Source organism: Girardinichthys multiradiatus, chromosome 4 (assembly GCF_021462225.1).
Source record: "Girardinichthys multiradiatus isolate DD_20200921_A chromosome 4, DD_fGirMul_XY1, whole genome shotgun sequence".
NCBI lineage: Eukaryota > Metazoa > Chordata > Actinopteri > Cyprinodontiformes > Goodeidae > Girardinichthys > Girardinichthys multiradiatus.
The window spans coordinates 45,900,418-45,927,049 of record NC_061797.1 but is presented as its reverse complement, the minus strand read 5'-3'; the positions used below and the strand labels follow the sequence as shown (position 1 = coordinate 45,927,049).

At 36.5% G+C, this 26,632-nt stretch overlaps 1 protein-coding gene across 2 annotated transcripts in view; it reads right to left on the bottom strand.

Moving 5' to 3' along the window:
• The window catches only part of luzp2 (leucine zipper protein 2), a 257,629-nt gene that overhangs the window by 104,883 nt on the left and 126,114 nt on the right, over positions 1-26,632 (bottom strand). For both annotated transcript variants that reach the window (XM_047363183.1, XM_047363182.1), the window contains exons 3-5: positions 25,872-25,942; positions 20,740-20,821; positions 10,692-10,754 (exon numbers count right to left, since the gene is read on the bottom strand). In XM_047363183.1, coding sequence (XP_047219139.1) covers positions 10,692-10,754; positions 20,740-20,821; positions 25,872-25,942 — 216 coding nt within the window. The remainder of the gene's footprint in view (positions 1-10,691; positions 10,755-20,739; positions 20,822-25,871; positions 25,943-26,632) is intronic.

Sequence of the window (26,632 nt, the reverse complement as noted above, 5' to 3'; positions counted from 1 at the left end):
CGCTGCTGAAGCCAGTTTTAAAGAGCACTTGGCAGAGTTTTATGTACAAACAAAAGAAGACTCAGACTAAAAAAAAACTCACTTTTTTGTGCAAACTTTGCCCACCGGGTCTTACCAAACAAGTATGTAAGAACTTTTCTCAAGAAACTGAATGTTCCCCCTATGTTTTTGTCCTGCGTAATTTTGTCCATGCTGGCTAAATAAAGGTTTTACAGCACATAGCAGTATACCCTGACTGCACCTAGTATTTTCCACTTTCTACATTATGATCACACATTATTTAAGGGGTGAAATATATTCTCTATTTCAACATTATTTTTCTCTTCATTCATTTGTATATAGTTCATTAATTTCTTTATTCCTTCATTTTGCTTAGTAGTTTAAGTTGAATTGCTATAGTATATAGTAAAGAGTTTGTTAATCGAAATATGTTTAACTTTCAGTTGAATTATTGTCTTGATAAATTCTTATATTTTTAAAAACATTTGTGAATTTATGCCATGTTTGTGCAGAGCTTTGCTGTTCATTAATGCTAGAGCTCGTTTCACCCTTCTATCTATTGTCCTAATACCACCGCCATTTCGACCTGGTGTTCACAGGACAATACTTGACAAACCAAATGGTTATTTAATTAAATAATAAATAATATAAGCAGAATAATAATTACAACAAAAATAAAAACTTTAAAGATTACATATTAATTGTTAATAAATATCAAAAGATTCAAAGATAATTACCAAATGTTCATGTAGTAATTTAGGGTTAAGAGCAAACAATACAGGTTTGGCATCCTAACCTAAAGTGACTCAGATTTAGAGACGCACCAGATCTTGTGGATTTGATGAAAATTTTGATTGTGGCGAAATACTTGACTTGACTTGGATTTGAAAAGAAACAAAAATGACTTGCGAACATCTCTGAAGTGAGGTGAGAAAATATCCTGTTGACCAGCTCTCCTTGAGATGCATTTGATTAAATGAAAACATGTAAAATCACCAACACACTAACTTGCTTTAAAACTTCCCTGATCTCAGTGGAAGGCAATAAGTGTATTGAGTGCCAAATTATCTTGGTGCTTAAATGAGCATGTTGTCATTAACTAAACAAAGATGGTGACAGTTTCAAAAGTAAGAAAAGGTGAACAATATGATGTGAAAGAAGCAGGTCTAACACAGACCCTGCAGGGTGGATACTTAAATGTTTTCAGTTTCTCAGATCAGATTTGTTAAACCATGTTGGTAATTGGCTAAAGCAAATCCTAATCAAGACTTTGTTTTGCTAATCAAAGGCTTATTGAAGCTACAAAGAGATCTAAATGTGTTACTTAATAGATGCTGATTGCATTGCATCTTCTTTTAATGTTTTGCTAGCCCTGGAATACATATTTATTTTTTACATTACACTTACATCTAGCATTTGCTATGTATTTTAGCTTATCTCACCTAAATATAAGATGTTTATCATTTTCAGCTTGGATGCTCCTTTCAAGTAGTCACAATTACTGTATAATAATTTTCTTGTACTGTTTACTATGTTTGTATATTGACCTTCATAGCATTCTGCAGCAGATCTGTATCCCTTAGTTTACTGCATCTAACCAAAGCTTTTTGTAATATTTCAAACCACATTGTCTGGAAACTTTATTCTTTAAGATACAGCATGTGTATATTTATATGTCTGCAAAAAAGATTGGACAAAAGAAAACCTGGTCAAACTTCTTATCTTACTCACATTGGAAACCTATCGCATCAGAGTGCAGATATTTGGAAATATATGTGACTTTGTTTCTTTAAAATGTTTTGCAAGAGAAATATGAAAACACTTGGATTAAATTAAAGGATAAAGAGATACATCTACTGAGTTAAAGGGTCACTGTTGATACCAAAGAACAACAAACAAAAAATATGTGGAATTCCTATTTTATACTTTTTCCAACTACAATTTTAGTATTAGATAACAAGATGAAGTTATATTACTATTGCTTGGACAACACAATAACATTGATTCTGTAAAGGAGAAATTCCTCCATGTTTAAAACCATACAAAATTAATCACAAAGTCTATTAATAAAGGCAGTGGAGAGGTTTGCAGGTATAACTTCCTACTTTATTTCACATTTTTATGTGAAGTCTAGGTGATGCATACAGCCCTTAAATCAATCATTTGCTTGAAACTGCAGCCTATCCTTTTACATTTATTACTCTTGTGCAGTTTCTTGTCAAGCATCTCTGTGGAATAATAAGTTAGATCTCTTGTTTCTGATACATGAGAGAGGCAATAAGGCTCAACCTCACCTGTCTGCTTAGAGAAAACTGTACCCTGCCTGCCATACAACTCTTTATTTTTCTTAAACCTATGATTTTACCAGCTGACATTTGTTCTTAGTGCATGTCAGCTGTAAAATGTGTGATACTGACTTGATGGAGTTTGAATAGGTTAGAGAGTTTTCATATGTCATGTTGCTACCTATTTATTGAATGCTCACCCACGCAACCCTAAACAGGATGAAACAGGTTTGAAAAACATGAACGTACGTATGTAAAACAAATATGACATCCACTGCTGATGTATGGCAATTATTCCTTACTGTTCTTTACAGAGTGCCTTGCAAAATTACTCAATTCATCCCCTTGATAACCTATTGTCATGATATAATCACAAACATCATTGTGTGTTATTGGAAATTTGTGCGATTGTTTTCTATGCTTTAATTATCGATACATTCTGTAAACCACTAAACCACTTTGAAATGCATACAAAGACTTTTAATATTTAAATTTTATCATGTTAAATTCATTTAACATTTTAGTTAGTATGTGTTTCATGTAAAAACAATAAACACTCAACATCCTTTCATCATTAAATTGACAATCTTTCAACATCCCAATTTTTATCTGTTTTGTCTAAGGACTCAAAATACCTGAATCATACATATATAATTTTCAGCCTACTTCATTTTGTTGTCACTGTTTGCTAGCATGGGTATTACAAAGACATTCAGAAAATGGTATTTTGTTTTTTTCTCTGTCTTTCACCCAGCAAAATTACATTCTGAAGACATAAAAGAAGGAGGACAATCATATGGAGCCATTTTAAACAAAAGAAATATCAGTATTAGCAGCACTGAGCCAGGAGGGTCGCAAAACTGTCTATTACAATGCTCTGTGAGAACCTGATGAGTCCCAGCAGGATCCAAGTCAGCCTGTAAATCATTCTCCCACAAAATGCTCATAATAAGCCTTGAAAGCAAATCATTGCTGACGGCTTAACAGTGAATTGCAGCCATAAAGCTTCCCCTGTGACACCATGACAGACATCAAAATCATATGCAACATGAAAAGAGGTTTCAAAAGCTGGGACTGATGTAAACAAAGGATATTGTTTGGTTTACAGTTGTACTCTCACGTAGAAGAGCTAAAGGTGCTTTTTGACAAATGATATAGATCATAATATATCAACATTGTTTTATTTGAATAAAACTTGCAAAAGCATTACTTTAGTGCAACATTTGAAATTCTACTTTTATGCTATATTAATCATAATCTTGTGATTATAATTCAATTCCTATTTAACAAAATATTTAGGTGCAATGCCCCCTGTAGGGAACACATCAAATTATTCACATATTCTATGTCAAGGTAAATTAAAGGAATATTTAAAGAGCTCAGCTCTTGAACAAGATGCTTAATTTGTTTGCTCATAACTATTTTTTTTACTTCAATCAGTCATACTGTCATTACAGTTACATAGAACAGAAAGGCAGCATCTATGGTAGAAGCCTTCAATACCATCCCGGGCTGTCCCCTGGGCCTCCTCCCGGTGGGACGTGCCTGGAACACCTCCCGAGGAAGGCGTCCAGGAGGCATCCGGTATAGATGCCCGAGCCACCTCAACTGGCTCCTCTCGATATGGAGGAGCAGCGGCTCTACTTTGAGCCCCTCCCAGATGGCCGAGCTCCTCACCCTACCTCTAAGGGAGTGCCTGGTCACCCTACGGAGGAAGCTCATTTCAGCCGCTTGTATTCGGGATCTCGTTCTTTCGGTCATGACCCAAAGTTCATGGCCATAGGTGAAGGTAGGAACGTAGCCCGACCGGTAAATTGAGAGCTTTGCTTTGCAGTTCAGCTCTCTCTTCACCACAACGGACCGGCACAATGCCCCCATTACTGTGGCAGCCGCACCGATCCGTCTGTCGATCTCCCGCTCCATTCTTCCCTCACTCGTGAACAAGATCCCGAGATACTTAAACTCCTCCACTTGAGGCAGGAACTCCCCTCCAACCTGAAGAGGACAAGCCACCCTTTTCCGGTCGAGTACCATGGCCTCGGACTTGGAGGAGCTGATCCTCATCCCAGCCGCTTCACACTCGGCTGCGAACCGCCACAGCGCATGCTGTAGGTCTTGGCTAGAGGGGGCCAGCAGGACCACGTCATCCGCAAATAGAAGAGACAAAATCCACTGGTCCCCAAACCAAACCCCCTCCGGCCCTTGGCTGCGTCTAGAAATCCTGTCCATAAAAGTTATGAACAGGACCGGTGACAAAGGGCAGCCCTCCCGGAGTCCAACATGCACTGGGAACAGGTCCGACTTAGTGCCGGCAATGCGGACCAAACTCCTGCTCCGCTCGTACAGGGACCGGATGGCCCCTAATAAAGGGCCCCCGATTCCATACTCCTGGAGCACCCCCCACAGGGCATCACGAGGGACACAGTCGAATGCCTTCTCCAGGTCCACAAAACACATGTGAACCGGATGGGCAAACTCCCATGAACCCTCGAGCACCCTGAGATTTCATTATGCAAGAAATTGTTACTCAAAGTGTTCCTTTATAATGAGAAAGGAGGCAGTGCTGTAAAGAGAGGCCTTAATCCAGAATTTGGTAAATTACTGTCTCAGATCTAGAAATGATCTATAGTTTGTACTCTGTGTTGCACTTGCATTGTGGGCCTAACTAGATATTTTATTAAAACCATCAGTTTGTGGTTTGGATTTAAATCAAACATTTTTACTTTGTCATTCTCCTTTAAGCATGTCTGAGTATAACTTCTATTGTTGTATGTTACCTCAGCTTAAGGTTATACTTGTATCATTTTCTTAATGTTATATTAAAATAATAATAATAATAATACCAATGAATGTTAAATCCCAGCCCCAGAACCATAATAGATAAAATAAAAATATTTTGCATAATACTCTGCATGTAGCTGTGATGTAACTGTCAACAGAACAAAGATGTCAGAAGTTCTTTGACTTCTACTGACTACAAACAACCTCCTCTGTGATTGTAAACCTCCTCAAACCTGCACGATATGTAGATCTATAACAGAAAAGGCAGACCTTGAAATGTCAACAGTGATGTGGCAGTGAGGACAACTGTGTATTTATGAAATAATTTATCCTCTATGCCTGTCACTGTGATCTGCTTCAGCCTCTTGCCAATATTGTGTTTGTGAGTAAATCAGCACTACCTTTGCTGTAGCACAGCATTTAAATAGTTCTGAATAAAAAATACAGATAATTTGCTATGCGTTTTCAATTACAGCTAAGTTAACACTAAATCAAGTCTAACAGTTGGTAAAGCAGTTTGTCATCTCTTTGTTTTGGCAAGAGTAGTGTGTGCATTGATGACTGGCTTATGGTAATAAGGATTAGTGGTAGGACTGTGTTCAGAACATGTGAAAACATAGAATCCTACAGAAGCTGCACTTGCTGTGAGCAACACTGCCATTTTCATGCACCCTAGTTACAATTTCTGTTTGTAGTTCATCTAAAATGAGATGCTATGTGAAGTATAGGAATCTCTAATTGTTAATCACAAAGCTAAATCATGGCCCTCTTCATGGGTCATATAGTCCATTAAACTGATCTGCTGTGGAGTATTGCAGATGTGTACAAACTCCTGCTGTGAAAAATCACTTGATTGATTATTGAAGTGTCTCTGCATTTACCTCTGATTACTTCCTGCAGAGGGATATGCAAGAGCAAATCCAATATATCTGAACCACAAAAAGTCATTACATGTCTTGCCATGTTTGATATTACAGTGTAAGTGCATTAATACACAAGCTAATATTTCACCTTTAGATACATAAATGCTGCATCGTATAAAGTGATGACTGGCAGAATATGGAGTCGTCATAAAGGCTTCCCAGAGAGTCAAATCCATTTCAAATCCAGCATAATTTATCTTAGCACCACAGTATATACCAACCATATATGGAGGCCTCAATCCTCGATGCAGCAATCCCAGGTCCCAACCCCAGAGACCTTTGTTGCATGTTTTTCCCTTCTCTCCACCCCACTTCCTGTCTGTCTACTTTGGATTAAAAATAACAAAAAAAGGCCACTAGTACTGCAAAAATAAATAAAAGAGGTTACAATCCCCACTATAAAAGAAGTTAACAAACTAGGAACAGTGGTTTGGATATTTATTTATTCCATGTTACCTGTATTCATAGATATGAAAGATGTGTGTTAAAATATCTGAAGTTATTTTTTCAACAAAAGGATACAGTTTATTTTAACCTCATACCTTTTGGGTTTTTTCCTTGATAGTTTTCTGTATTGAAAGTGAGCTGCTGTTGTACAAGTTGGCATACAATCCGTGATCTCTGATTAGGTAGCTGAATAAATGTTCTTTTTTATTATTATTGCTGAACTGGAAAATCAAATACTAACATCACTGGTTTTTCATCTGAAAAACTTCATAAACATGGCAGGCCAACTATAAATTAAGAATTGTTTTCAAAAAGCCCAGTGACTAATAAATGTTTGTTCTTTGAACTTTTGTAACATTGAATTCATCCAAGCTTGTTAGGTGGAGACATAGTATGATGTGATGTTAATTTCTGTCATTTATTTCTTTTTTATAAGAATAAGGCAGTCATTAGGGCCCCTGCTGAAACCTGTCAACAGAAGAAACACACTGAAAATATGCCCCTGTTTTAAATAACTGAAATAAATAAAATGACCAACCATTTTGACCAAACATAGGATTTTTATAAAAATGTCTGTGATCACTATTTTACTCATTAACTGAACAAAAAGTTAAAGTTAAATCTTATTTAAATACACTTAAATTGATTGGTTAAATCACTTTTATTGCAAGTGAGAAACAGATATCTTATAAATGCTGTTTGGAATTCAAAAATAAAAATACTTTATTAATCCCAAAGGGAAATTAAATGTTGTTGTAGCTCATGGTGAAGGTTTCTTCAAAGAGCCGTTGTAGATGCTGATTGCTGTGGGCAGGAAGGATCTCCTGTAGCGCTCCATCTTACAGCAGATCTGAAGAAGCCTCTGACTGAAGAAACTCTGTTGTAGGACAGTCTTATGAAGAGGATGCTCAGGGTTCTCCATAATGTTCTTCATTTTATGAAGAATCCTTCTTTGCACAATGATCTCCAGAGGAGTCCCCAGAACAGAGCCAGCCTTCTTTATCAGCTTGTTGAGCTTTTTTAAGTCCCTGGTTCTGATGCTGCTTCCCCAGCAGATGATGGCAGAAGAGATCAAACTCCACAACAGACTTATAGAAGATATGCAGCATCTTGCTCCAAACACCAAAGGACCTAAGCTTCCTCAAGAAGTACAGTCTGCTCTGTCCCTCATCATGTAGATGGCTTCACAGTTGCATCTCCACTCTAGTCTGTTGTCTGGGTGAACACCGAGGTATTTATATTCCTGCACCACCTCCACCTTTTCTCCCAACATAGTAAGTAACATCTCCTCACTCAGATTTATTAGTGGGTGTTTGGATGTACAGAGGTTTGTTGTGTAGGTTTACTTTCAGGGGTCTTTAGTGAACATAGTGAATCACGAAGACCAAAAAAATGCACCAGACAGGTCAAGGATGAAGTTGTAAAGAAGTTTAAAGCAGTGTTACATTATAAAAAATTCCAAGCTTTAAACTTGTCAGATTGTTTAATCCATCATCTGAGAAATGTAAAGAGTATGGCACAACTGGAAACCTATCAAAGCATGTCAGTCCACCTAAACTGACAGGCTGGCAAAGAGAGTATTTATCAGAAAAGCAGCCATGAGGGCTATGGTCACTCTGGTGGAGGGGCATTGATTCACAGCCCAGATGAGAGAACAGGTTGACAGGACAGCTATTTGTTGTGCATACTGTGAAAACCTGGCCATTATGGAAGTGTGGCAAGTAGAAAGCCATAAGAAATCCTGTTGCAATTTGTCAGAGGACCTGTAGGACAGCCAGAAACTGAACTTTTTAGCCTAAATACACGTAGCAGTAAATGAAACTGCACATCACTCATCTCCTTGGCAAAACATAGTGGTGGCAGCCTCATGCTATGAGGATGCTGTTCTTCCATAATGATAGGAAAGGTGATCAGAGTAGTTAGAAAGATAGATGGATCTTAACACAAGACAATTCTGGAAGAAAACTTGCTAAGACATGGGATTGGGGCAAAAGTTCCCCTTCAAGCAGGACAACATTTACAATGGAATAGTTTACATCAAAACAAATTCATGCGTTAAAATGGCCCATTCAAATGCCAGCTGTTTACAAATCCTGTTGTTAAATCTGATTTGGCTTGACCTATTTTGCAAAAAATAAGTACAATTTTCAGTCTCAGTTGTGCAAAGCTGGTAGAAACATAGCTTCAAAGACTTGCAGCTGCAATTGTAGTGAAAGCTGGTTTTAAAGACGAGCAGAATAAAAAAAATGCATGCCACATATTCTGAATGTTTACTCTTTAAAAAAGGAAGGCTATGTATACATTTCTTCTACTTTACAATCATACACTACTATTTGTTGTTTTGTCTCATTAAATAACAGTAATATAAAATGAAGTGTATAGAAAGATAACATCATGGAAAAAGGCCGAATACCTTTGCAATGCACTATATACTGACGTGAGAAAACAAGGAAATCTATGGAAGACAGCAAGACCTCAGTGTACTAAAGTACAAACCTGTACTGTATTGGTCTACCTGTACATTCTGAAATAAACTGCCACATAAAAATTTGCAGCAAGTTCACCAACTTTAGCAAAACATCAAAACACACAAAAAACACCAAAACCAGAATTCAGATGTAATGACTGAATCTGCTTTCAATATTGTGAGTGAGTCATTTTAGTGTCCACAAGAGACTGATTGAATTATTCCACTTGGTGACTTTGGCCCTTTCTACCCAGTTAAAGATGGAATGGTGTTCCCTCCAGCGCTGTCAACTGTTCAGTTCAGTGAAATATTGTGACACCCAAGTTAAAATGTTCCAAATATGCCATATTTCTAGAGGTCAGGAATTCAAGAGTACCAGAGAGCACAGCGTATGTTTTAGTTGGAAACTCCCGAGCAGACTGTGACAAAAGATTTCAACTACTTGTGGTTAAAACAAGTGTCATTCATTATTAAGAGACACAAAAATATCAACCTACATGACATGTAGAAACATGATCAAAATAGAAGTTGAAAATAAAAATAAAAAGCATGTTGGAAAAAGGTCTTATGATCACAAAAGTTAATCTGATTCATCTGCTGTGATCCACATTGTTTACATGTACGTTTAATAAATAAACCTGCACAGTGACAGATACTTCTCAGAACAGCTTGACTGCAGTAATTTGATGTCATTATGTCATTGTTTAGTTCCTAATCTGAGGCACTTGATCATGTTACCAAAACAAAATTTTAATCAGAGCTGGTCCCCAATTAATTTGAGCATCTGGCAAAAAAATTACTTTCCACCGTGCAGCTTTGAGCAATATTGTCTGATTTTTCAGAATTGTTTCATAATTTTGCTGGGATTTAAATCATTAACTTTATGCACTTGAAAACAGTCTCTGTTACTGTATTAAATAAATGAGCCTTTCTACATTTTTAACATCCAGTCAATAAGGAAACCTGTTTCATCCTATTCAGAAATGCACTACCTCTGAAATTTACTGATCTGTGAAAAAAGCCTTCTGTATTTGCAAAACTAAAACTTAATTACATAGGCCTGTATAAGTTTATTTCAGTTGTCACAGTACTGCTCTACAGGGGTCCCCTTATTTTTCGTGTCACAAAGCTAACAATGCAAACAACCCTTAGGCAAAAATAATGAAAGAAACATCCAGCGTATGGCTGTAAAAAACATCTATAAAGTCTGACACTGCTGGTATGTTCCATTTAATGGCCGGAAGTTGTTTTGATTCCTTTTATATGTGTATTTTTCTTCCTTCTTCCTGCAGATAACAAGCTAAATTGCAAACATTGTGAAGTCATAGTCAAAGTTTAGTTACAATGGTGTTTGTTAGCTGCTACTCTTTAAGGCATCAATGGTTGTGTAAGGCCTTCAAACTGAAATTTTCTTTTTTTAGCTTAATTTGCTTGCACTAATATTGACAACCATGCAGGCAGGTACTTTAAAAAGAGGTCAAATTCTAATCACACAATTGCAATCATGAATGCAGAGATGATCAAAGATTGCACTGCTGTGTTCACAAGATAGTTGACTAAATCTTTGGGTTCAACCCAATGAATCTCCACTTTTGATTGAACAAGCCCCTTCCTGGGTCCCATCAGATTTTTAGAAGTCATTTGGCAAACTCAGAAAATCCTTAAATTAAATTGACCTAAACAAGGCAAGGGGGCAGAGAACTTCAATAAGATAATTACGATAAGATCGGTTTGAATGAATGTGTATGGGGATTCTTGTCAGCCTTTGTTGATACTTTGATGACTTACCTCTTGTTGTAAATCCTTGATGATTTTGGTTTTTTTCTCCATCTCCACTTTCAGAAATTTTATCTGAGGACAAAAGAGGAACCAAAATACAATCAGAGAAACAAATTGTGACTTTTTGTGTGTTTTAGTCAGGGGACAAGGTAAAGGGCACAAGCAACACAATGGCCAAGAACATAGCAGTGATAGTGAAGTCTTGTGTCTTGGATTTGTTGTGTGAGGAAGGTTAGAACAAAAAGAGACAGAATCATTAAACAGAAAAGCAAAACCAGAAGTAATCTGTAAAGGAAAAATACTTTTTAGGCACTGTTCAAATATACATGCAGATCTAAAGCATTCCTTTTTAGCTGCTCCGCTGAGATACACATCAATGCCTATTCATACCAGATTCCTCTTTTTTGTCAAACAAAAAAAAAAAAAAACACAATTACATCATTGTTATCAATTATAACAGAAAGGTTTGCTTTTACATACCTCATTCCACATTGTGAAGCATACATTTTATAAAGGCCTACCTTCAAAGGCCCTCATTGTATCAGAAAAGTGTGTTTTTACATATTTATTTATTTTAAATGTATGTCCTACTGTTTCCACCTAAATGCTGTCATGGATGAGTTGTTCTTGGAGTGTAGGCAGGCAGGAAACAGCATGGTGAGTAGAAAATGTTTCAAACACCGAAAAATTACATCCATGCAAAAACATGAGCCGGCATGGCATAAATACATGGACAGGCTTGGCATGACAACAGTATGTATCCGCGAGGAGCAGACAGAACAGCAGAGTATATAAAGTGCGTGGCACAGGTGAAAAACAGGAGCCTGATAGGCAATAAGAAGGTGGACCGGATGAAGAGAGTGACAACAAAACATGACTGGAACTAAACAAAAATTCAAGGACACAATCTAACCAAAGGAAATTCTTACAGGAAAATCAACTGCACATAAAATGCACCATAAACAGAGCAAGGAAGAAACAAGCCCTAAAGGAACAAACTAAAGCAACACCTGGAAAACAATAATAATATCAGGCAAGACCCAAGAACAACAACCAAGAGATGTTCAAAAACAAACCCCCAAAAAAACCAAAACCCAAACACCTAAGAATCGTGACAAATACTGTGAATCAATATAATAATGTTCTTGAATTACGGCCATTTAGTCTTGTTAAAAATGTGTTACAAAGAATCATTAAAAAAATGTTACTAATCTTCTTTAACAGCTTTATAGTCTAGCTTTTAGCAGAAATTACTCCATGTCATTGGGGAAAACTGTTTCAGCTGCAGATTACCACAGATTTGCTTCATTATACAATTGTTGCTAGTAAAAGTAAAATCAAACTGAAATTAAATAGGATGGATTTAATTTTAGGCACTAAACCATATCGATTCATGTGTAGAAAGATTGTATTTTGTGTTGATTTACCAGTTGACTCACATTGCTTTGCAGGTCATGATCACATCAAATGCCATATTAACATTGTCACTGCGAGAACAGTACAGCAAAAAGATACAACTGTAGAATAAAGACAGATAGAGCATTACATCTGAGCTCTAAATGTCATTAAATTCAATTGATTTTGGTATGGCCTCTTAATTGTGGACTGTATTAAACGGGAGCACAATGAGAGATAAATGGGTGTTACATTTGAATTAATGACTTCAATCAATAGAAGCATTATGAGTATGTTTGCAGTTAAAAAGAGAGTGACAGTGAATCCAAAAAAAACTCTATACACCCCTGTTGAAATGCCAGGTTTTTGTGAGGTAAATAAACCGAGGTCATGAGAAATCATAATTAAACTTTACTGTGACTTTTATCTGTACTAATCAAATAAAAGAACTATCTGGTAGATGGAACAAAAATAAATAAAAATGCTACATCCCCTGGTTGCGTTATTATTTACGCCTTTCCATAAATACTTGGTTAATTTACCTTTTAAACAAATTTTAGCATCTTCGCTCACACACTGATCTAGTGTGTTTCTCCAGTTTCTGTTCCTTAACCAGCATTTTTTTAAAAGCCAACAGGGTTGTGTGGGTCTCTCTGGCACAAGCAACACCACCAAACTGTGGAGCATTTACATGTTGAGGGATAGACTTCAGTCCCTAAGAAGGATCACTTCTTGTATAATCTCTATAATTATTGGCATGGAGCTGGTCTCCAATGATATAAAGCCTTGTTTTTCCAGTGAGGTAGAAGTCACCCCACACGGCTACCGTTTAAAAATTGTTTGGCATTAGCAGAAATGATTTGGCAAGTTTTTTAATGGGCACTCCACACTAGAGGCTGACATTTTTTCGGGAGTCCCACGGGAATCCCGCGGGACGGGAGACAGCATCAGTAAAGATCACGTGATTGGGACGGTACAGGATAAAAAATGAACGGGAGCAGACAGGAGCGGGAGCTAACTAATAGGAGGGAGAATAAACTAGGATCAATTGTCTTTGGAAATGTAAAACTGAGACTTTGTTATAAACTTTAAGAAAAAAAAACTTGGATCGACGCCGCTATTGTGTAGTTTTTTTCCAAGAAGCCTATACTATAATGCGAGTCAAAAGAACTACACGACCCACAAGCCAACAGTGCTTCTGCTCGATGTTTTCCACCTGCGTTCAGAATGGAGGGAACAAACGCAGGTGGAGAACTGGACGTAGTAAAATTGGATTTGTAACGTAAAGTCAGAAATAAGGACTTATCTATTAAACTTATAGAGCTGACAGGAAAGTCGCAAATATTACTGAACTTCAGGAGAGTTGAATGTAGCGGTTTTAACACGCAGTCTGCTGCTTGTAAAACGTGTTTAGTGTAATCAAGTTCACCAGTGATTAAGGGACACTTGTAAGGCAGATTCTGGATTAAATCAGTCCTGCATCTCTTCATTCATCAAACCAAAAGTACCATCATGTGTCAAGTCTCATCTGACCAACAAAATTGCTGCATGTGCACTAAAGATTTAAGAGGTAAGGTACGGAAGCCCGTGAGGGGACATGGGGAAATGTATTTATTTTGCGTCTCCACGCAATACTTTTGTGTTCGGCATTTTGGAATAGCAGCACAGATGACAAACTGCTCATAAAACAAACAGCACTGATATTACATTAATATGGTTTATTTGTCATATGCAGGTTAACATGCAGTAAACAATGCGATGAAATGCTTAGGATAAGAAGAACCGTTCAAATCACGATAAAAACAAAAACACTAATGGCGTACAAAACAAAAGTACACATCATGCAGCAGTAATAAGTAAATAAAGTGTCACAGATGTGGTTTCATGCAGTATTATTGTTCAGTAGTTTGACAGCTTGTGGATAAAAACTGTCTTTTAGTCTGATTGAAGATAATTTTATTTAAGACTGATTTCAAAATAAAACTCAATAAATCTCAAAATGGGTGTAGTGTTTGTTTCATTTTTGCAGTTATCGGGTTTGGAAACTATCCCACAAAGTATTGCGAGATAATGCAAAGACTATTGCGTGGGGACACAAAAGAGAAAAAAATCCCCCCATGTCCCCTCGTGGGCTCCGTATAGAAAGGCTTCATCAAGGGAAGATATTAAATAAATATGTTGTGAAATAGAAAAAAAATGAATGTACCATTAAATGTACAATTTATTTAATACATCATTAAATATTAAGTGTACCACTAATTACGTCATGTCGTCTTTAAAATTATACTTAATTATTCGGTGGCACATTTAATTACATAATAGTCCATTTCATGATAAAATGGTACATTTATTGTTTCTAATGATGTATTAAATAAATAAATGGTACCTTTAATTTAATGGCACATTTAATGTTACATTTCTTTCATGTTACATTTACTTCACTTATGGGACATTCACAACATTTATTTATTGAATGATGATTTTATTGTGTTAATTTTGTCCAGTTTGACCCTCCATTCTTGATGCCTGTATAGGAGGTCATGTCAGAATTTGAATCAGGTGTTAAGGAGCAGACAAACATCTAAAACTTGCAGCGAAGGGGTCCCTGAGGACCAGGGCTGTGAACCATTGAGGTACAGTTTCTAAATTATGAAGGTAATGCCTTTTTGCCCTTTTGTTCACCAAGTACAGTTCTCTTGCTAGGTGCATTTTTCTTTCGTTCCAGCAACTTGAAACATAAAAGTGATGTCATTGTTCAAAGGAAACAATCACTTAATAAATAAGTAAAATACAACTATGTACATTTTGTTTATTCAACTAAGATAGGCATGGTGTGTTTCCTTGTTTGATATTTTATTATTTCTTCATTATTATTCTTTTTACTTTAACTGGCCTTTACTACAGCTAAAAACGGGGACCTAACTGGTCCTTCAAAGAAAGAAATTGCCAAAAGACTAAATGAAGAAAACAAAGATGGGAGTGGCACAGGAGTGGGAGTTGTTCTGAATGGGAGTGGGATGGGAGTGGGAGTCAATTTACCAGGAGTGGGACGGGACAGGATTTTTTTCGTTATGCTGGCCTGGGATTGGGATGGGACAAGACATTTTTCTGTGGGAGCGGGATGGGACAGGAGAGAAAATCCACTCCCGTGTCACCCTCTACTCCACACCTAGTTCAGCTGCCCAATTCGCAAATGGATTTTCCTTACAAATGTAGCTCAATTTAAAAGGAAACGAACAAGCGTTTAAGTGTAATAAAATTTGCTACCAAGAAGCATTGTTATAACGGAAAAAGAATCAACTAAAGACTAAGTTTAAAGTTTAACCAAATCCAAAAATGTAAGTTTAGCACAAAAAAACACCCCTGCCCATCACCAGATGGAATTAGACCAAGTTTTGATCCCCAAGTTTTGTCTGCTAGAAGGTTGAAGACGAAGAGGGATTTAACTTTTGAGCATCACCATGAGTGCAAGTACAGATACTATTCAGAAAAAGAATGGCTTCACCAGAAGAAAATGGGTGTTTTGGAATTGCCTAGTCAAAGTCCATAAATTAATCTGACACAACCTGAAAAGTGCTGTGGACAAGAGTCCTCATCATCTGATGGATTTGGAGAACTTTTGCAAGGCAGAGGAGGCAAATATGTCCAAATGAAGACGTAAGGATGCTGGCAGACCATCAAAGAAGACTGAATATAGAAATTGAATCAAAAAGTAGTTCAACAAAATATTAATTTAAGGGTGTGAACACTTATGTGTATTTTCCCTTCTTACCAACTGGTTTTATTATTTTGAATTGAGATATAGGATATATATCCCAATAAATGTGTAAAAAATTCTGAAATGATTTTTCATGGTCTTATTTTAAAAGGGGCGTGTAGATTTTTTTCCCCAGTTCCTCTTAACTGGCATTCCAGAGACATTTTTTAACAGAAAGTGTTAAAAGTTTTTATTTAGATATCAATTCATTCAGCTTTAAAGGCTTTCTAATTCTAACCAGAACTGCCACATGAAATATTTCAAGTTAGTGCTGAGTAAGAAGAATCGATAGGTATGTTTAAGTGAAGACTTGCAGAAATGTGATGCACTGAACACTTATTCCCATTTTGCACACCGTGCCTGATTTATTGGCTTATATTTTTATTATGCCAGGCTGATATCTTTGTTTTTGGCAATCCTTTAATCAACAGCTCTGCATGTGTTCTTGCAGCAGGCGTGAGGCCTGTGTATATGCGTTTATTTCAGCCAAATAGAGGTTCAAACACCTACAGCAGATGGCAAACTCCTGCCATGGGCAACCAAACAAATGAATTTGCTGTGTGTAAGACAGATAGACTGAGGTTCGGAGGTTGCCTGTTTGTCACGTTCTAAAGAGTATTTTTGTAGTGCGTCCTTGGGAGAGGTCGTCAAGATAGTACCAGGGAGAAAAAGGAAAAGATTCATAGGGCTGGTGACCTCATGCCAGGTATACACCCCAGGGAATGGTAAACTAAGTCTTGCCAGTTGACTCACATCCCTAAGCAGCACATGATAACATCGAGGTTCATGTTTGAGCCTTTCAGTCACTGCCACAGCCTGAGGGAATGCTTAGAAAAACAGCAGCAGGAAAAATACAGGCACTGCATTTTGGGTTTTAAAGGAAAAACAACAACACAAAATAAACATGTTATTGTTTGGAATATAGAGTAAAAAAACTGTGTCAATTTGTGTGTTTTAGACACAGAAATGAGCATATTTGAAGACTATATGTTTAAATAAAACAGTAGACAGGGTTTGTTGCATTGATAAAAATGACATTTTGACATTGGTGACATTGTCTTAAATAGGTATGTAATACTTGTGAAAGTTAGAAGACTCTAAAAAAATGTATTTAAGGCAAGTTTAAGTATCTGGTAACTGTGTCTGCTGCCATGAGTTTATTAGAATAATCACAGAGGTTGGGTATTTCTTACTCTGATTGGAATGACCGTTATATTTTAAATACAAGGACCAAATAAAAAGTTTACTATATAATTGGACTCAATAGCAGGGTACTTATTTAATCCTGAATGAGAGGTTTTTATTCTAATCCTTATAACTGTAATCATGAAAATGAACCGTTTTGTTGAATTAATATTATTGGTGAAGAGGCCTCATCTCTAATCTAAGAGACTACTACAGTTCTGGTTCACTAGGAAGAATTTACATGTAAAATAAGAAATACCCCAGCCACAAGCTCGGTGGTGCTATTGACATAGGTTAATGCAGAAAACGTTGTTAAGTAAACAGGGAAAACAAAATGTAACAACTGAGAAGGTTTTTGTCTCTGGTTGACAACTATTCCATCTACATCTAAATGGTAGGGGGCAGTCATTTAAGACAGTAATGCATACATTCTGGGCAGAAAAATGTTCAAAGGATGCCACAAATGTAACAGTGAAAGAGAAAAGTTTTCAGCAGCCACAGTGATGAAAACGTGACATCCCAACATCATCTATTTAGCCATGTTTTGTACCAGATGATTTCCATGTGATAAATAAGTGAAAAAGCCACTCAGAAGTAACAAGAACTCACATGTTGCCTAGGTAGATGGAGGACCTGGTGTCATGGCAATAATTACCCAGAAAAGAGTTAAAGGGGTAATACACGACTTTAGGAGACTGGCTTGTGTCACCCTTTAACACCAGCCTTGTTCAACGTTTCAGACAGCTCATACATTTTGTTATCTTGGATAAAACACATAAGTCAGGTCTCGGTTCTCCCTCTTTGGGGGAGACTTTCAGGCTAGAGAAAAGGAAAACCAATACCTTCCATTTACCAAAGAAAAGTGTGTCCACACACGGTCATGTATTTTCTCAGGACAACAGAAGGCCTAAGCAGATAACCTGAATGTAGGCTGTCTGCTGATGTAAGAACATCAATACCCTTAAATATCTTTGCATAACATGAACAAGCTGAATCTTTAAAAACATAGGTGTGAGTCAGTATTGAAGTACCAAATGTACTTGTATTCAATTAGTCAACACTATAGTCCAATTCATGGTCATTTTTTTATTTCATATTTAAGCTATACAGAAATTGTTTTATCTAATTGTCCCAGATAATTGTAAAAAGGCAAATTAATCTTTATTGGCAGAAATTTAAAAGTCACAACTTAGTAAGAATTGTAATTATTTGTTCCTGTAAAATAGGTTTGACATTTCATTGAAAATGAAGCAGGATTTAATTACAGAAAAGTGTTTGCACCCTAACATATTTGTTTAGTTTATGCTTTATTTCACTCTAGTTTGTTTAAGATAATCAAACAACTTTTAATATCAAACAAAGATAACCTAAGTATTGATAAAATGCATTTTTTAAATGCTGATTTCTTTTATTAAAGTAAATGAGCTATCCAAATCAACCAGGCCAAAGGTGAAAAAGCAAGCCCCCTCTTGTTTTGTCATGAATGAACAATTATAAACCACAAAAGAGTGCAGTTTTAATCACCAATTTAAACTGGATTATAGCCAGTGCCACCGAATCTAGAAATAACCTAAATAGAACACACTCTGATCTAAGGAAACGAGGAGAAGCACAGTCTTTGACATCTATCATTGTGTAACATGTAGCACTTTCATGTCTGAAAAGTGCAACAAAGCTATTTCTGAGGCTTTGGAACACTGGTGAACCACAGTGAGAGCCATTATTCATAAACGGAGAAATAATTTAACAGTGTTGAACCTTCCCAGGAAAGAGTTGCCTCCTTTGGGATGACCAACCTCTTTCAGAGGCGTACCTCATCTACGGATCAGCTTACACTGACTTGTGGATCTATAACTGAATTTGGCCTTAAAAAACCAAAGTTTATGACTTTTTTATTTAGGCAAGCTTTTCATACTCAAAAATGGGGTGGCACATTTGATTCTACTTACCTTGTTTTGTCTATTTTATTTTATATATCATGTTTTCAAACTGCTTTTTCATGCTTTCTTTTATCCCTCTGTGTGTTTTTTTCATATGGATTTTGTTAAGCACTTTGGTCACCAATTCTGTAAATGTGGAGAGGGGAATACGTACAAATAAAGGATTGCCTGATTGGCTAAACTACCAAAATGACTAAAAGCATCAATGACACATCCCGGTCACAAAATAATCTAGAACAATATTTAAAGCACTACAGGCACACTTGCCTCAGCAATGGTGAGGTTTCATAATTCAACAATAAAGACAACTAGGCAGAATTTGTATCCATGGGAAAGTTGAGTACATATTCATCTCAAATTTGCCAAAAAAACATTTTACTGACAAGACAATGTCTTGTAAACTATGGTCCCCATAACATCTTGCCAAAATTGATGGAACCATGAACTCTGCTCTTTACCAGAGAGTCCTGAGAATAATATCTGGCCGCCAGTTGATAACCAACGACATTTGGGATATGCAACAGAACAATATACCATTTTGGAGTGGACTGGTCAATATTCAAACTTAAATTACTCAAATACTGTGGCATCACCTTAAGCAGGCTGTTCATGTTTAGAAACATACTATGTGGCACAAGCAGTTATTAGGCGTAGGGAGCAAATGTTTTTCACATAGTGCCAGGATAGTATGGTTTTTTTTGCTTAATAAGTAATATCATCATTAGAAAACTCTTGCATTTACTCAGGTTGTCTTCATCTGATATTAAAGTAGTTTGATCTGAAAATTTTACATTTTTACAGTAACCATTGTAAAGAAATTCAAAAATCAACAGACAAACTTCACTATAAGGTTTTATATCTTGTTTTAATGTTGTGGTCTTATTTAACAACCAAACTTTTTTGAGTTAGTTCAGTATATCTATTAGCAGAGTATTGTCAGCATATTTAATAACCTTAGAAAAGAGTTTACTTTTTGCAGAGCCCTGACTTCTTTCATCTACAGTAAGAACACCAATACCCTGATTCCTCGTTACATAACAAATACGAGTTGGAAGTAATTGGGAGTGAGTCAGCGTTGAAGTAGCCCCTTCAGACTCCTTTCTAGAACAAAACTACATGTATTAAAACAGTTAACACTGCAATTAATACAAGGAATTTATACTTGTTGTTTTGTCAAGTGCAAATCAATGTGAGCGTTTCAAAATTTGCTGCTATACAGAAAATATTTGTCCTTCTTTAAACTGCTAGTGCCAATTGTCTCATATTGTTTGCTATTAGTATTGGCATTGGTATTGTCTAAACATGTAGTGGACCTTAGAACAAGAATTAAAACATTTCCAATATTTTTACTTATCATTGGTTACTGTTTAGAGTCTTGTTTTAGAACAAAACAGTTATTTTCTGGCTTGTTTTAAACCCGATGTATTTACAGATTTACAGGATACATTTAATATCAGTGAAAATTTGATTATTAAAAGAAAAGTAATTTCATTCAGAAAATTAGGGAAAACATTCACTCTAGAATCCTTTTAAATGCAACCTCTTGCTTCTTATTATTATTTTGTATGTTAATAAAAACATTAGATTTGGGTTCTATACTTGGACCAAAACAAATAAGATTTGGCACAAGGTTTTCTTCTTATTTAGTTTAGAGTTGTGAGATGGAAGGGAACGCCAGCTGCTGTGTAATGAGCGTCAATCACTGAGGGGGCCTGTGTGACAGGAGACGGGGCTGGTTAGAGGGAACCGAGCACTGATGGTGAGGTCATCTCTGTCTTACCGTGGCCTGCTGCTTTTCAGCTCTCTCATTTGCCTCATCCAGCTGCTTCTGCAGGGCTGCCTGGAGGGACTTCATCTCATCTCTGTCAAGTAGCAGAGAAGTGAGAAACACCCTGTTAGCACATCATCCTCACACTCTCAGAGCCCTTTACAACTCTACCTCTGAATGGCTTTCTTAAGCACACTCCTTTGAGAGGAAACATTTTATATAGAAAGAATTATCCCTTACTATACAGTATTGTTTTTACTTTGTGAAGAGGGGAAAAACAAACACGTTTTAAGCTAATTTAATCACAACATTTTTAACAGGGGTAGAATTAAGAAGAAATCCAGATTTTTGCATAACATTCCTAAACTAGTAATGAAAATGCAAACAAATAAAATGGGAATTTAAAAAAGTAGAAATACAAAGGCTGCAACATCCTTTTGAAATTTATACTCATCAAAACAAAGAGATTTTTGTAGCAAAGTTCTTTCATTCTTTGAGTCAAAATAAATTTTTATTATTTTGTTTCCAAGACACTTTACCTGCCTTGCCTGCCAATGTTGGTCAGAGGGCCCAGTGACGCCGATTAAATGGCAGCTTCACTACTGTCAGTCTGCCCCAGGGCAGCTGTAGCTACTATGTAATCTACCACTGTCAGTGTGTGAATGTGTGTATGAATGGGTGGAAGAGTTATTGTAGTGTAAATCACTTTGGACTTCTTCATTCTTGATAAACCGCTACTCAAATGCAGGCTATTTACCATTTCCCATTTTACACAGTGCCTTGCAAAAGTATTCAACCCCCTGAAAATTTGTATTATTATTTAGATTTTGTTTTTTCATAGTATAATAACAAACGTCTCTGGGATTTTATGTGACAAGGCAGCAAAAAATACAGCATAACTAAGAAGAAAATTAAAAGGATAAAGAATAGCTCCTGAAATGTGTCATACAAGCATACTTAGCTCCTTTTTTATCCAAGACCTCTAAATAAAATCTCATTGGTTGCCAGTTTATGGGGGAATTTATGTGCCAAAAATCAAGAGCATAGAATTTCAATTTAAAAGCAGGATTTGTATTTTTTGCCATCAAAACCCTCAAACCTTACCCTTAGACTTGAAAAATGTCATTTTCTTAACAAATATAATCTGTTGCAGTTCCACACTGGCATTCTTGTGCAGAAAGCAAATATGTGCGCAAGGAGAAGGAGGCAAGCAGGAGGAAAAAATCTGTACAAGAAGCAACAATTACAAGCTTGGAAACAAGGATTTGAGGAAGCACAGAGCATTTTTGTAAGAAAGCTGAATTGTTTTTAGCATAAGGGCAAAGTTTAGAGAGAAGCTTTACTAATTTTAAGGCCAAAAATCTGAAATCCTGCTTTTAATTAAAATGTAAGTTCTTGATTTTTGGCAGGTTAATTACAGTATACCAGTTGCCTTTATAAAGTCACCTAATATGTAAAAATAGCACACCTGTGTATAATTTAATCCCAGTGCCAATAAAGCTGTTGGGAATTATGAAGCACATTAAAACCAGAACAAAGGTCAGGGATAAGGTTCTGGGAAAGTTTAAAGGATGGTTCAAACATCTAACAAAGTACTTTTTTATGCATCATTTGAAAATGAAGTCGGGCACAACTGCACACCTACAGCTACAAAGACCTCAACTTAAACTTGCAGGCCAGGGAAGGAGAAAATTAATCAGAAAAGAAGCCAAGAGGCTCATGGTAATTCATAAGGAGATACAGATGCCCACAGTTCAAATTGGAGAACCAGATGGCAGGACTTTATTTGTTTTGGCCTCCTTAATGAAGGCCTTTAATAAGTGACTACAAGAAACCAACTGTTGAAACAAAGCATTCAGAGATCTCATTTGCAGTTTGTCACAATCAGTGTAGAGGACAAAGCAAGGAACAATGTGCTCAGGTCAGATGAAAGCAAAACAAAAGACTACATGTAAAAATGCTGTGCCTGCGGCAGAAAACTAACTGCACATCAACCTGCAGATTCCATCCCCTTGGTAAACCAGCATGGTGGCAGTATTATGCTTTGTGGATTGGTTTATTTGACATGGGCAGTTCAACTTCACAATCATCATGTATTTTATTTTAATCAATCATGTAACACCACCCACACAATTACATTGACGTTTGTGGTGGGAAATGTAAATCAAGGGTCTATTTTTTTACAAATACAATGTTGAAGTGGCACACTCATTCTTGTGCAGAGAGCAGGTTTGGGTGACACCTGGAAGAGAACCATTTTACTTTTTTGTTTTTACTTTTTTTAGCAGGAAAGGATAAATTCTATTCAGTACCTGCTATCACGAGCAACCTGTCATCTTTAACATGAAATCCACTCTAGTTAACATACTTTGAGCTCATTTTCATTCAGAAAAACATGGTGGAAACTATGAGAATTTAGACATTTCTGAAAGCCGCATGGTTTTTAATTCTTACTATGACATCTTATGTGTTCTTTGAAATGCTCCACGACTTGTTCAGCCTACTTTATGAAGACTCTTTCTACATTTATTATGCATTTAACGTAAATTTAAATGTGCATTATAATTCTGTGGCTATTTCTGTCCTGTTTCATTCTCCTGTGCACAGATAACAGCAAAGCACAATGAATTATATATTAGCTAGGCTAGTGATGTGGGTACTTGCTTATAAAATGCTTGTAGAAATCACATCACATGAGGCAGCCAAATTTAATTCCAACGGTCTGCAAAATATTTCTAAGCATGGCTCCAAATTAAAAGGTAGTATGACACAAGCCATCGTGAAATAGTGGCTTAATGAATCTGCACCGCCTGTCAAGATATACAGCAACATTTAGTCTGGAAAGGGCCTTGCTGCTGCACACCCATTTTATATGCCCGTGATCCTTTCCTTTAGCAGAAGATCCGCAAAACATTTTTCTTTACTGCAATCAACCAAACACCCCTCCCTTTTTCATGTATAATCCTAAATCCTGCATCCAAGACATGGAAACATTTTATGGCACAAAAAACATCAACACTGTCTTGTTTGTGCCCTGGGGGCGGGCTTTATTTTAAAAATCTTGACAAGCCACTGTACTGAGCAAATAACACTTCTCTTTTTGCAGGAGGTTCAATTATACCTAAGTTAATTGTTTATATTCGAAACTTGAAACTGCTATGTTCTAGCTGTGTGTGTCTTTTCTGTTGCAAAACATCTATGTTCTGTCACAGTTTTGGGCAGAATTATTTTCAGAAAGCAATCAAATCTCTGTTAAGAGAAGTCAAAAATAAATGACTTGCAATGAATCACCTGTCTGCATCTTCCATAATGGAGTCAGCAAGTAATTGCTCTTGGTTACCGCAGAATTCCAAAGGTGGATTAATAACACCCTGGAAAAAACTTTGCCTCACATAATGCTAGGTCAGCAACACTAAGGCAAACTGCTGCTTTATGGTTTTTAGCTTGATGACATGTGAGAGCTGCCATGAACCTGTGGTGGACTTTTGACTGGCCATCAAGATCCTGCTCACAAGAGGATGGACCTTTATAAGGCTGACATTTTAGAGAGTATCAGCCCATCCGAACTAGTAAAACATAAAGATAAATAATTGTTCGTCCTTCTTCCAAAACTAAGCCCTAAATCCTAGATAGTTTATCTGATTTTTGACAAAATAAAGATGGAATCACCATATTGAAATATAGATAATTTTATAATTTTGAAGAATTTATGTAAGCACCTGCCTGCCGCTTTCTCTACCATAAAAAAACTACAGAAAAGCTTCAGTTATAGAAAACAGTGAGCCACTTTCCATATTTAGATTCTTGTTTTTAATTTAATTAATTGAAAGACACATATCTAATAAAAAAGTTTTGAATCTTTAGGTTTTATATTTAATCAATCAACTACATTAAATTGGAGTCTGTAAATTCACTGTAATATCGTTTTTCTATCCCTAACCCTAAGCCTAAACCACAGACTGAATAAAGGCTGCATTAAAAATTGCTTGCATAGTCTATCAGTTTACCATGGCTACTGGTCATTTTTCTGACAAAGCATCAATTCGTTTGGGATGCTTAGTACCCACTGGGATACCTTGTCATTTTAAGTTCTTTCAGTAATCCAGTCAGTCTTCTAGAGGTGTGGTTTTGTGACTCTAAGGCTACGGGAGATCTGACTGCCAATTCAGCACAACAAACTGTTTGGATGCGGAGACACAGCCAGCAGTGGTGGAGCAGGGATGTTAACAACTTTACAAAGACTGAGTTTATTCAGAACTTCATCATGTCGGGGGCAACTTTTAATCATATCTGTCAGCGCCACTCAACTCCACAAGCAGAAGACTTGTTTCAATCCAGTCTATCGGACTGCAGCAGGGGTTGATCATCACATGCCCGTGTCCTTTATAGCATTTTAAAGTCCTCTGTTTGAAAGGTTTGTTGTATACAAATTTTACAATACAAGCTACGTCCCGCATCCAGACGGTTCCTGTGAGCCTTTCAATTAGGCTTGAATAAAGTTTTATCTCTGTTTATTAACGAGCTCTAACGTTTTGCTTTCTCCCCACTGTGCAGTACTATTCTAGCCACTGTTTGTTTTGCTAATTGATAAAGTTTCCTGCTGGGTGGCGCAAAATTATGACGAATGCGATGGAAAGTGATGTCAGTAACATCTAATCCGCCTTAATCGTTCCCACTGGAGTCACATTCCAAAAGATTAGGAATAAAATGCAGGTATTTTATTGTAGTTATTATAGTTATTACAAATTTTGGCAAGTATATCATCTGATTGTGGCATTTTTTTCCTTCTGTTTAATAGTTTATATTTTTAGGAATTTAGTTTTTTGATATATCTCCAGTGTTTCCTCACTAATCTATAGAGAAACTGTATTTCCTCAGTTTCTCATCCGCTTAAATTGTTTGATTTATCTTTACATTTTAACTTTTTTTGTATTTGTTTCTGTGCATTGCTTGATCATTTCTATTATGTTTATGTCAGTGCAGCCAATAATTCATTTTCTCAATAAAATACCAGAAATTATAATAACCCCAACCATGTAAAAATATAATTTTGTTAATCATTGCAGAAAACATTGCAGATGGTTAGAAGACAATGATCAAGATCAAGATCTCATTGCTAAATTGTCTATAATGCCCCATATTACCTCTGTTTGTGGCTGAGCTCCAGAATCCTTTGCACCTCCTTCTTGGCCACTGACTCATCATTTTTCAGGGACTGAAAAAGAACAAAAAGCAAAATTTTTTTCCCCAGCAAAGGCACAGTTTTCCATATTGCATGACAATTCAGAGCATCAACAAGGAAGACAGACTGCATACACATTTGAACTGGCTCTGTTACGTACTTGTTTCCAAGCATTCCCAGGATGGTGTAAACTAATGTGAAAAAAAATGTAAAATGAAACAATAATTGTGGAAAGCATTACAATAATGAGAAGCATATGTTAAATCCTGTTGATGTCCTTTTCCTAAATTGTACTGCTTTTAACAATCTGCTGATGAATGTCCTAATGAGGGTACAAACAGATGCACAGATTGGTTTCTGCTGGTGGCTAACTAGATTCTTGATGGGTAATTAGGAATTAGTGATATATTTGATTGCCCCAAAGGCCCTTTGAGATCATATATTAGTTGTGAGTGAAACAGAGATGTGCAGACCTCTGGGGGAATCTAGAATCACAGGGGGAGTTTGTTTTTAAAATATGCTTGAAAGTCAATACTAACTCACTGTCTTTTTTGCTCTCACAAAGTAGAAGAACCAGTGAACCCACAGCATACAGGACCATGCTGAGGATATAGGCAAAACAATGTACAAGCAAACAGATGCAAAGGACAGTAGTTAGCAGAACAACCACATCAGTAATAGCACTGATTTCTAAATTAATGTAACTGAAGAATTTCTATGGTG